Genomic DNA, 13,194 nt, shown 5'->3' with positions numbered 1-13,194 from the left:
TTTGAGATAAGATGGAGTTAGAAGAAAACTTGTTTACTCATAGCCAAGGAAACAACAAAGACCCCGAGTATACAAATTCCCGCCCCTGACTTTTTAACAATCCAGTTCTTTGATTGGTCCTCTGGTCAGGTGTTTGGTTACCCTTTCCAGGTAAAAGAAACTTAACCCTTACCTTACCTATCTACTTATGACAGCATTGCACACTATTACACTGTAGCTATAAACAATAATAGTACGGTATAATATAATGTTAAAGGCAATGATGCCTAGGAGCAGATGGTCCAGGAAGAGGAACTTGCCTAGAAAGAGTCCTGTCAATAAGACACAAGTGTTAAGCAGAATTGTGGTTGGCCAAAGGATGCTCAAAGCCTTTCCATTTAAGAGCTATATGTAGCAACATAGCATTTCTAGCACTGCAGAGAAGCACAGCCTTCCCCTGCAGTGCACTAGGATACATTTAAAGGGAAAGAACAGACTGTAGCCTCACACCAGCATGCTTCTGCAGACTAAATTAATTTTCAGGAGGGCCCGATTGATTTCCTCTTTCCTTCTCTTTAGCAGCAACAAAACAAAATATCTGCATGATAGAAATGTTTCCCTTCACATCCTATCTTCATTGGAGAAGGAACATTCAAAAACAACTAATTGCAGGCTTTTCTCTCTCTTGTTTAGGGGCCAATTTGGCTGTGCTTAGGCAAATCCCAGAAAGCTGAGGCCAAGAGAGAACCACTGCGGCTCACTTTCGGTGCTCTCAGGAATTCACAATCTGCAGAAAGTGTCATGCAGGAGCCATTCCAGGGTGGGGTCTCAAATCAGAGCTTGTGGTCTGTGTAAATATGCTTGTCCTTTGATTCCCTTTGAAACATCCTGCACTGAGCATGAATGATCTCCATGGCTTTAGGGGAAGGCGCTCAGGCTGGACAAACCACGGGCCCATATTAATTCTGGTTTTGCAACGTTAGGCCTGAGTTCAGTAGGGCACGTAAGCACATGAACAGTAACTATCTGTAAGCAGATGAACAGTCCCACAGACTTCCACAGGACTACTCACATACTGAAAGTCAGGCATGTGCTTAAACACCTTGATTAACTGGTACACACAAACTTACAAAACCCTAGTAAACGAGACTCATGAAAGGAATTACACATGGGCTGGCATGGAAGGAACGCAATGCTCAATTCCTGGGCAAGGCATTTTGGTAATCCTGCCATGGTTCAAAAACTGGCTGGAACCCCTGCACGTCCCCTACCTAGGGGACTGTGGCTATATCTGCACACCAGAGGAACCTGTAGCCGCTCTCTGACCCTTCGCCCACCTGCTTCTCTTTCCCCTTCAAGCCTTAGAGCATATTGAAACTGCTACATTGCAGGGCTTTCACCCCCTTTTAAGCACTTCTACTCCCAAGTGCAGACACCACGACAATGGACTTAGTAGCTAAGATTTCACCCTGTGGTGAAAGAAAGGCCCTGCGGTTTTTGATATATCCATCAGAAAACATTGCAGTTACACACAAAAGGGCAAAAAGCACACCGGAGTAGAACAAGAATAGGCTGTTGTGAATGATGATTCCAGCATTGGCCACAGTGGGATCAGAGGTGGGGGAGGTCTCTTTTCAGCCATCTCAGCATAACACATTTGAGAATGCAATGAAATAAAACTTGATTAATTAGGAGTTCAGATGGCAGAAGAGCCAAGCAATAATGAAAACATAACAGGCCTGATTCTCTGCCCACTTCCTGCAAATTCACATCAGCATTAATGCCAGCGGAGTTATGCTTAATTTACACTGCTGTAAGTGACAGGAGAATCAGGACAAGTACGTTGCCCTAATCTGCCAGCACCCACATCTGAGAACACTAAGATGTACTTAGTTTAAAATGTAGATGAGTGGGACATATTTAAGACCATCTGAACTAGGATCTGAAGGGGCAGGGACTGACTGGACCAGGAAGATGAACTACTCTCCCAGTCCTATAGGAAGCAGTCCAACACCCCGTAGGTACTTGTCCAACACCCACTGAAGTCAATGCAAGGACTCCCATTGACTTTGACAAGAGTTGGGTGGGTCCCATACTATGTCACTCCCCTGATCCTCTAAATTCATGACAGGAGCAGTTTGGGGAAACTTGCAATCCCAGCTAACTGTGCTACACTGCTGTGACTTCAGTCCCCAGGACTGTCACTGTGGCACCTTATTTCATACTTTTTTAAAAAGTGAAAAATGTTAGCACTTAAAAAGTTCTAATACTTACACAGAATGACCCATAAATAATTCATTTACTCCACATGCATCTGCATCATTTGAAATGCATCAGTGGTTCTATCAATATAGTGCAATGAATTTACATTATGCGGAATAGGCTTGGGGACATCAGGGCTCTCAGGGTGTTGTTGATCTGAGCATTATTACTAAAGGTAAACTGAAATAAATTTCCGCTTCTAGTACAAGACAACATTTTTCAGCATGGTAAATAAAACATATTAGTTCTAGATCATTAAATTCAATATCAAACTTTAAAAGAGCCTAGAGATTTATTTTATAATTGTATTAGTAAAATATACAATAAAACTAATGACAGGTTTCAGAGTAGCAGCCCTGTTAGTGTGTATCTGCAAAAAGGAGTACTTGTGGCACCTTAGAGATGAACAAATGTATTTCAGCATGAGCTTTCATGAGGTACAGGTATGCATCCGAAGAAGTGAGCTGTAGCTCACGAAAGCTCATGCTGAAATAAATTTGTTAGTCTCTAAGGTGCCACAAATAAAACTAATGTGATGTTCAGCATAACGAAATAAAAAGGCTTTGCTTTGTTTAGATCTGTTATTAGGTAATATTTTCGAAAAGGGCTTGTGACTTACTCAAAAGGCTTTGACTTGCAATGAGAGTTAGGCTCCTAAGTGCCTAACTCTTGAAAATGGGACTCAGGTCCTTCTGAAAATTGTACCCCTTTTGCCTCTTCATGTAGGAGGAGGAATATGATGTCAGTGAGAAAGAGTAGTCTTGTGAACTGGGACTCAAGAGAACAGGGCTCAATTTTGTTACTTAATGTCTCTGTGCCTCAGGCCTCATCTGTAAAATGGGGATACTAGTACTCTCTTTCATCCTTTGACTGTCTTTTCTGTTTAGATCGTTGGCTCTTTGCGTCAAGGACCAGCTCTCACTATCTGTTTGTACAGTGCCTAGCACAATGGGGTCCTGATCTCAGTTGGAGCCTCTAAACATTACCATAATACAAAAAAATAAAAAACCACGTGTTGCCAGATGTCACAGCAAACACTAATTCAACTGGGGCTGAAAAAACATCCTGTTGTAAATAGCAGGCACTGGCGGCACACTACATCCAGTCAATTGCAGTAACCAGTGAAGAGACCGCTGTTATGTTTCCCATTAACAAAGAAAACATGTACTTTTGGTGTGGGTGAAATGTCCTTGAGGAAAAGCAACAAAGAACAAATGTAAGTCTCAGTGACCAAATGTACAGTATGTGATTAATTTGTTAATAACCATCTGGAGATGACACACAACACTGTCTCCATGTGAAAAAGGAGGGATACTCCTGAGATCTGAAAGTGCAGCATACAGAAAACAGAGACACAGTTTTTTAACTGGTATAAATCAGCACATCTCCCCAGCATGTAATGACACTGTGGCGATTTATACCAGATCAGAATCTGGCCCACAACACTGCTCCCCTACATTTACATTGCTACATATGCTACAACTGCCATTTTTTTTTCCTTTAAGGCTGTGCCTGCTCCCACTGAGAGCTGGAACTGTAATCCTGTCTCCCAGAAGACACCTCGTGGGGCTGCTTTAGGTCTTTTTCGCCTGTAGTCAGCAGTCTGGAAACCATGGGGAATTATTAAAGATGGGCCAAGGAGACATGAAGATTTCTGTGCTGCTCTGAATTGAGGAACCAAAACCTTTAGGGTTGGCATCCATGAATTCAAAAACACCCCAACTTCTCAAATATTCCACAGGTTCAGAGTCAAGGTACCAGTTTTGTCTCCTCTCTTGAATTTATGAAAATCATCTAACTTATAACTACCTGCCATTGCAATAAAAACACACAAACCAACTTAAGAGAGATACGCAAAGTCTGAGGAAGATCTGCACTCTTAGCACTTGAGAGTTGACCTCGGTGTGTGACGTAGCTACACTTCATCTCATAAGAACAGTCATACTGGATCAGACCAAAGATTCATCTACCCAGTATCCTGTCTTCCAACAGTGGCTGGTGCCAGATGCTTCAGAGGGAATGAACAGAACAGGTAATCATAAAGTGATCCATCCCCTGTCACCCATTCCCAGCTTCTGGCAGACAGAGACTAGGGACACCATCCCTGCCCATCCTGGCTAACACCCACTGATGAACCTATCCTCCATGAATTTATCTAGTTCTTTTTTTTAACCCTGTTATAGTCTTGGCCTTCACAACATCCTCTCCACAGGTTGACTCTGTGAAGAAATACTTCATTTTGTTTGTTTTTAAACCTGCTGCCTATTAATTTCATTTGGTGACCCTTAGTTCTTGTGTTATAAGAAGGAGTAAACAACACTTCCTTGTTTACTTTCTCCATATCTGTCATCATTTTATAGACCTCTATTCTATCCCTCCTTAGTCATCTCTTTTCCAAGCTGAAAAGTCCAAGTTTTATTAATCTCTCTTCATATGGAAGCTGTTCCATACCCCTAATCATTTTTTGTTGCCCTTTATTGTACCTTTTCCAATTCCAATATATCTTTTTTGAGATGCAGCATTCAAGATGTGGGCATACCATGAATTAACTCTCTCTGTTAACTACTATCAAATCAATGGCATTACATCAGTGTAGGCCAGAACCACACATTTTCTGCATTCAAGACCCAATTCAGGAAAGGGCTTATGTATGTTCCATTTACTTCAAAGGGATTTATCCTGAAGAGAGACGCCTTCTTGTGTTGCGGCTTTAGAACCTGATCCAATGCCCACTGACATCCGTGAAAAGACTCCCCAAACCCACTGAAGCAAATGGATCAGTATTGAGAGATTTCATTGGCTGAACTGCTTTGAAAGCAAACCATTGAGACTATTTGAATATTCTTACCCATGTAACGTGCTTATCATTGGCTAGGCTAACAAACTCATCTTTTATAACACCACAAAAAATAAAACGAGAGAGTAATACCCTTTAAAGGAATCTGGTAGATGCGAAAAGAGCCAAGAGCATCGATTTTTGCAATCTAGCTTTCAGATCTCTCTACATTAGAGTGGTTTATGTTGTGGTGTTAACAACAAGGGAAGAATGGGGACAAGGATATACGATGCTGTTACGGTTTCAATTATTTTGTCGGAATCCCAAAACAACCAGGGTTCCTTCCACCCATTAATTCCCACTTTTACACACATCTTTCAGCGCTATTTTCTACTACGCTGTGTTAGTGTGAAATAGGCTTCTTAAGTGAGTCCTAAGGGAAGAAGTACTTGCATTTTGAGAACCAAGAACAGCTGGGTGCAACAGGACAGAGGGTGTATGGGGTAGTGGACAAAGCATGGACTAGAACTTTGGACTACTGGGCTCTATTTCAAGCTCTTCCATTGAACTGTTGGCCATTGTAAGCCTGATTTACCAGTTACCCAGCTGTACAAAGAGTGTAATATTTCCCCATCCAAAGGGGTGTTGTAAGATTAATTAATGTTTGTAAAGTGCTCTGAGGTTCTTGGATGAAGGGCATTACAGTATTTACTGCAAGACTCTGCTCGCAGTTACACTGGTGTGAACCTAAAGGAATATCACTGGTTTCATGGAGTTCCCCCAGATTTACACAGGTGAACCTGACATCAGAATCTGAAACATAATTATAACAACCACCAAAGGGAAAATCATTTAATCAGAAAGACTAATGACAGCTTAATATTTTTTTATTTTTATATAACCTTAGATTATTTGGGTATGATCCAAAGCCCACCGAAGTCCAACAGGGTCTATTTATTTCAGTGGGCACTGGATCCAGACCTTTACCAACAGTTCAATGTGGGAGTTATAATGCCTGCCAAAAATTAGAGGATAATAAAAACATACAGATATTACCAACATGCAAACAGTTTGGGAAAGCTTATATTTGCACAGGAGGGAAAAAAGAACATTATTGTGCAGAAAAACACATTTTAACCATGAAAGAAATTAGTTTTTGAAAACCTCTAAGTGGAGCTGGAAAATTCTCCTGATGTTTGTTCAAATAAAAAAATATATTGCGTTATCATCCCACAAATATTCTAGTGGCAGAGTTTAGGAGCAAAAATATTCATAGGAACAGGATATTATAAAGCAAAATAATCAGATAAATTCACCCGAGGCAAGGAATGTTTCATAATAAGTGTCTGTACAGCACCCAGAGCAGTGAAGCGCCTTCTTGATTGGGGCCTTTAGACATGAAAAGGTTAAGTAATAATGCTAAAGAATGGTTTCTGAACTCCTAAATGCAAGAAGTATTTCCACCTTTATTCTCCCCATAGATTGCAGTACTGGGAGAGAGATTTCAACAAGTACGCAGAAACTGAAAAAGGACACTCATTAGCCAGAAGTCCTCTGGCAAGTAGCCAATTGGTTGTAGCAGCATACACTGCCTGCAATGCCTTCTCCACCAGCAGCTAGTGCAGCAGAGAAAAAAGAGTAGATAGGGCTGGCCAGAGATGGATGTGCTTAGGGTGATGGGGGATGCACTGATCCAGCCTATTCCCTTGCAATCTCTCTCCCTGCCCCAGCGAGGACCTGGTTTAGCTCCCATTAAAGTGAATAGGAAGATTCCCATTCACTTTAATGAGAGTCAGGTTGATCCCTAAATGAGCTGTACAGCATGGCATTGTCTCATTCCAGCAAGAGCTGATTTAGATTGTAGTAGATGCCAGTGGGGGGCTGGAATTTGCATCCGTAGAACAATCTCCACTGCCGCAAATATGGTGTGCATTAATTCTAGTACTATTCTGCTTCTTCCCCTTGGTACTGGAAAATATAGATTGCAAGACAGGATAAAAAGAATACATTGCTCACATACAAGGAGCAGACCAGCTGTTGCTGGACCACTGTGTTGCTAGTTGCCTAGCAACACTTTATCTCTCTGCCTGAAAAAAATATTTTGGCGAGGGAATGCCTTATGAAAATATAAATCAGAAGATTTGTTTATGGTAAAATAAAGACTGACCATGATAGTGCTCGAACCATTTGTTTTGACAACCTGTTGCATCTTGTCAGCTACCATGATTATAAGCTGTTCGGAATAGGGGCTTTTTCACTTCATGTCTGAATGCACCTACCAACAGCCCTAATTGGGGCCTCCAAGGGTTACTGACACATATGTGATGCTGTGTATAATGGAGAAAAATAATGCACACATTTACCCTGAGGAAAGCTGGAGTAAGAATTTGGGTACTAGAGACAAGTCAGGAGAAAGAGTGAGAAAAGGAGGGAAAGAGAAAGGCAGGGAAAGGAAGGAATAAGTGAAAGTAGAATTATTGTCAAGTGTGCGTGTAAGACTCACCACTTATCCACTTAGCCTCTGGGTCATGAATTTTGAAATCAGCACTGAATAGATCTTCCACTGTTATCTTCTTCTTTTGAGATAAGCTGTTATCTTCAACTGTGAAACGTTCAGAAGGAAATAGGCGTTATTCCTAATTTGAAATTTATCTGTAAATGCAACAGTTGTGAATGGCATATAACTCCCCATGCTGAGCTCTTCTACATTTCAGAATAGATGGGAGAACACCGTGGCGTGAACTCTCAGTCATGTTAAGGCCCCTGTAGGCAGGCTGAGTGTACAATGGGACTTTAATGTAAAGTCAAATTTGGCCCAATATTCTGAAATTCATATATACTGTGTATTAGGAGCAAATGTCTGGTCCCAATGACTACAAAAGGACCAAGATCTGATCCAAAGCATGTGTTTCTTCTGAACAAAACTTGGTTGTTTTTTTTTAATCTATTCATCACAGCAATAGAAATTATTGCAGAGATTGTTCTAAAACCACTGGTTAAATTATGCCATAAATTAAACATTCAAACAGTGGGAAAAGAAAAACAAAATACGAGTCTAGATTGAGAAAGATGGTTAGGCACCTAAAGATACAGATTGGTTCTTGGTGGGATTTACAAATTATTTCAGGAGGAGTTAGGTACCTAAACTGGGCTTTTGCAGATCCCACTAGGTGCCTCTCTGCATCTTTAGGCTCCTTTATAAATCTTCCCTCTACTCAGGTACATTTATAATAAAAAGACAAAAACTTCATTTGCAAGAATAGTGAAAACAGAGCCGCTCTCTGGATTACATGCACATAATTTTGAGACTCTGAAAGACCTCTTAGTAGCTGCCAGAGGGATAGGTTCAGCATCATTCACTCATACTGCGTCTCCTGATGATGCTACTTCTATTGCCCTTCCTTTCCCGTCCCCTCCAAAATGCTTCCTACATATCTTGGATGCTATCATCACAAACTCTCATGCACTAGGACAGGACTCCCACTATATAGCTTCACATAATAGGAGGAGAATCAATTTCAACATCAGAAGGGTAGAAATCTTGTACAGAAGACAACAAAACAGCAGCAACTGCTCTATGGCAGAAGGACTTAAAAAGAATCCTTTGAGTCTGGAACTCATCCAATGGTACATTGAGATACAATAATAGGGAGACAAGGGAATTCAAACATAAATGCGAGCAAGTCATTCATTATCTGGCACTAATTTCACACAATGAAATGTCAAATCTTCATGTATCTTCAGGTATGAACTAACGTCACTTTTTTTTAAAACAAAGATTGCTTTGATGTGTAATTCTTCTGGTCAGGTGTTTAGGGCACCAGCTAATTGCTTGAACATAGCTGGCTGGGGGTGGGCCAAATGCTGTCTTTTCAGAAGCTAGCCTCACTGCTGTGGAACAGGGGTGGGGGAGGAGACAAAGAGGAGAACAGCAGAAGCAAAAAGAAAGCTGGTTCCTGTACTATTTATTCTCCTATGGTGCCCCATCCCCACTCTTGTAATGTAGTTAAGCCTTTCTCCCAAATCTGGACCTTAGCATCCAAAATCTGGGTGCTTAGCATGAACCTCCAAGCTTAATTACCAGCTTGGATCTTATCTTGCTGCCACCAGACAGGGATTACAGCACCTGCCTCGCTCTGGTCCCCCCAAACTTTCCCTGGAGGGACCCCAAGACCCAGAAGCTCTGAGTCTTACCGGCAAGGGAAATACTCCACTTCCCTTCCCCCTCCCTCTCCCACCCAGAATTTCCTCTCTGGGCTAACCTGAGAGTTACTGATGCAACCTCTTTACATCACAATTCCAAGAACAAATCTCCTCTCTTCCACAAGAGACAAACCCCTGCAAATACAACTCTGAACAGAAATGATCTATCTCTCTTTTCCCCTTCCACCAATTCCTGGTGCTGCAGAGCCTTATCCTCCGTAGATCTAACACAAAGAGAATTCCTCCCTTTGTTCCTAGCCTACCCAGAGAGAAAAACTCAAACAAGTCTTTAAAAAGAAAACTTTATATAAAAAAGAAAGAAAAAAGACATCAAATTTCTTCTGTCAAGCAGATGACAATAATACAGGATCAATTGCTTAAAAAAAAAAATGAATAAAAACCTTATTCAAAAGAGATACAATTTAAACATTCAGCAAGCTTACACACATGTAAATACCAACAAACAACATAAAAGCCTATAATGTTTTTTTTTCTAAGTACCTGTACTTACAAGTTGGAGAACAGAGATTAGAGGCTTGAAGATAGAAAGCAGCTTCTCTCTAGCTGAGAGACAGACAAAGACACGACACAGACCCAAGACAAAGAAGACCCACAAATTCCCTCCCTTCAGCTTTTAAAAAATCCGGTTTCCTGATTGGTCCTCTTGTCAGGTGTTTGGTTCCCTTTGTTAACCCTTTACAGGTAAAAGAAACATTAACCCTTAGCTATCTATTTATGACAAGTGTGGAACACATATTGAAGGTGCTTATGCAGTGAAACTTAAATACAGGGGGCCTAACTGGTGCACTATTCAGCAGAGGGATTTTGTACCAACTACTAGAAAATGGAACTAGTGGGGGCATTCTACTGAAGAGGCGGAACTTCTCAATGGCATTAAGATGCTGTCTTCTCAGCACTCTTGAGCAAGAACCACAGTATTTTCATAATTCCCCTTCTACTCTGAATTCTGAGTCTCTTGCCTATCTTTAGAATTTGCTGAGAGATGCTTTGGTTAGCCTGAGACTGGTACAGAGAAAGCAACTTAGCATCTTTTTTTTTCTCCTTTGGCCAGCAGTGACATCAAGATCCTCAGACATTGCTAACTGACATTTAAAAAAAAAAAGTCTTCTGATTCCAGTGTGTAATGCAATATGGCATGTAGGATTCAAGGAGTTAAGTGAGTGTCTCCTCTGTACATTTCCAGTGGGACCTACTAAAAACTGAACCCATATGGCATTAGAGGTCTGGTGACATCCAAAGCAACTGCAGAGAAGATCAACAGCTTGTGATTCTTAAAGGCAAGTTAATATTATCTGGGGTGTAAATAATGTCTGCAGTGTTTAATGAGCACTCAGGATGGTTAGAAGGAGGGCACAGCGCTGTTATTAGCTTGGCATTGGACATATGAAGTTCACAGCAAGCATGGTCAGAAACTTAACAGACATTAACATAGTAGACACTCCCATACTAACATGACATCTCATTTATATAGTCATTTCCACACCACATCTACACAAACTATTTCATGAATACATGATAGAGGCTCTCAGGTCAATGGATGAAGAGCATATGCAATATCAATGAATCCTAGATTGGGTACATAGCTGGGTGGAAAATGAAAAATTATTGCTTTTCATAGAAAAACCAAATACCAACAATTTTCTGGATGGAAAACCCCCTTTTTGTCCTGCAGTTCTGGGGCAAAAAAATTGAAAAATTTTCAGTCAGCCCTTAGTATGCATATTTATTCCTCAAATGAACAAATAAAGCCATATTTTGGAGGTCACTAGTGCAGGTCTATCTACTTCTACAACATCACTGAAGGATCTGATTGCCAGAGGTGTGCTGGTATCATGTGGCCCTAATTTTCTTAACTACTGTTTAATATTACCTTGCTATGCATTTATATACAGTGGAAACAGACTCCTTGAATCCATTTTACTTCACTCATCTGCAGCTACTGAGCAACCCAGAGCTACTTAGTACTAACTGTAAAACGTGTTTTGTTTCACTAGCAGGTGCTCTGTACCACCTGTACCAGGTGATAACGTGTTCTTTCAGTTTTCCTATTTTCAAACTACAATTGAGTCTTTGTTTTACTTGATTTGGCTTCATTCACTACAGGAACTGAAATAGCCTAACAAATCCCCTGTCAAACCTCTCTAAGCAATAATATTTTTCCATGCTCTTCACATTTTTATTAAACCAACAATATAGGTTCTGAGTAACAGGTCTTTTCAATTAATGATAAACAGCAGGATGCTAATACTTAGTACCTGGTGGCAGCGAACAGGGTAACCAGAGTAGGTGGGGGAATAGGTAGAGCTGCCACAGCTTAAATAACAAGGTGAGCCACCAGTTGAGGGGGAAACTATTTACTGGGAAAAACCACTATGGAACAAACATTTGGATATATTCAAACTGTCTTCCAGCACAGTCATAAGGACAGACGCTCCCTTGTTTCAACACTGTGGTCTGGGGATGGGGTAGGGAAGGATCACGTCCTCTACTTCATCCACACAGGCCAGGGACAACTGCACTCCGACAAGCACCGGGACCACTCTCTCTCTGTAGGTCCTGGGCAATCCTAATGCTCCAAAGGAGCTGAGAATTAGGCAGCACTATTGTTCCCATCACACAGAGTCTCTCCTTGAGCTCTGCACTATCACGCTGCTGGACTAATGGGTACAACATAGCCCACAACATGCTGTTGAGAACATTAACCTCAGTTAGTGGGCTGGCCTATGTATCCTCAGGTTGGAGACTAACCAAGGACCCTGTTCTGTGTTTTGAGCAGCTGAAATAAGGTGCCTTGAGCCAACACCACACACTCACAAAGCAATACAAACAAAGCTTCCCTGACCAAGGGGGGGCTCAAAAGTCTTTCCCCTTACATCTCCTGTACTGCTCCAGAACCAACCACAAGAACCCACCTTCTTCCCACAACTCCACCTCCAACCAAGTTCTCTCAGCCCTTTGTAGGAAACGTGTGACTCCTTCTCAGCTGGGTCTGATTACTGAACAAGGCAGATTGGGCCCAGACTCCCTGGCCCCTAAAGGCTCCCTGTAACACCTTACCATAGCTAGAGCTGTAAAACCCAGATTTGTGCAGCTAGAAAAATAGGATTTCTGGTGTCTTGCTGGTAGATGGAAACTGATATCCCAGCAGGATAAGGTGGCTTTAAGCCACCTTTGCATGCTTCATATTCTGGAAAGGTTACTATAACTTATGCTCAGGTCCCCTCTGGGCAATTACAATAACAGGAAATTCAACAATAGAAATTCAGAAAATAAAATGGAAAAACATTATGAGGGTTTTTTTGCCACTGTTTTAGAACAGCCTGCGTGATGCTAGGCACACTAGGTCATGCTCATGGCTCACTGACTGTGCAGCTGCCGGGAGTGCTCAGTGAGCTAATGTTTTACAGTGACTGCCTTTCACACTATCTCTGTGCCTGTGACACCTGCTAAAAATTTAATAGGAAATTGGATGCACTTACTTATACAGTTAAAGGTCAGACTTGAAGGGAACAATCTTGAAGTGTATCTCCAGAAAGTGTCAAAGACTAAGGGTACCTCTACACAGCAGCTGGGAGGTTGCTTCCCAGCATGGATAGACAGACATGCTAGCTTTGCTTGAGCTGGCATGCTAAAAATAGCAGTAAAGCCAGGGGTAGACCAGGCAATGGCATGAACTACCTGTCTGAGTATGTAACTAGGGGGTCTGGGCAGGTTTGTCTCTCTCTGAGGCCACGTCTACACTACGGGATAATATCGAATTAGCTAAAATCGGTTTTATAAAACTGATATTATAAATTCGATTTCATGCAGCCACACTAGGCACAGTAATTCGGCGTTGTGCGTCCATGGTCCGAGGCTAACGTCGATTTCTGAAGCGTTGCATTGTGGGTAGCTCTTCCGTAGCTATCCCATAGTTCCAACAGTCTCCCCCGCCCCTTGGAATTCTGGGTTGA

At 41.6% G+C, this 13,194-nt stretch overlaps 1 protein-coding gene across 5 annotated transcripts in view; it reads right to left on the bottom strand.

Annotated features, from left to right (window-relative positions):
- The window catches only part of DPP6 (dipeptidyl peptidase like 6), a 799,862-nt gene that overhangs the window by 300,694 nt on the left and 485,974 nt on the right, over positions 1-13,194 (bottom strand). For all 5 annotated transcript variants that reach the window (XM_032775624.2, XM_032775623.2, XM_032775621.2 and 2 more), the window contains one exon: positions 7,521-7,619. In XM_032775624.2, the coding sequence (XP_032631515.1) occupies positions 7,521-7,619 (99 nt within the window). The remainder of the gene's footprint in view (positions 1-7,520; positions 7,620-13,194) is intronic.

Source organism: Chelonoidis abingdonii, chromosome 2 (assembly GCF_003597395.2).
Source record: "Chelonoidis abingdonii isolate Lonesome George chromosome 2, CheloAbing_2.0, whole genome shotgun sequence".
NCBI lineage: Eukaryota > Metazoa > Chordata > Testudines > Testudinidae > Chelonoidis > Chelonoidis abingdonii.
This window is presented reverse-complemented; position numbering and strand designations above follow the sequence as displayed.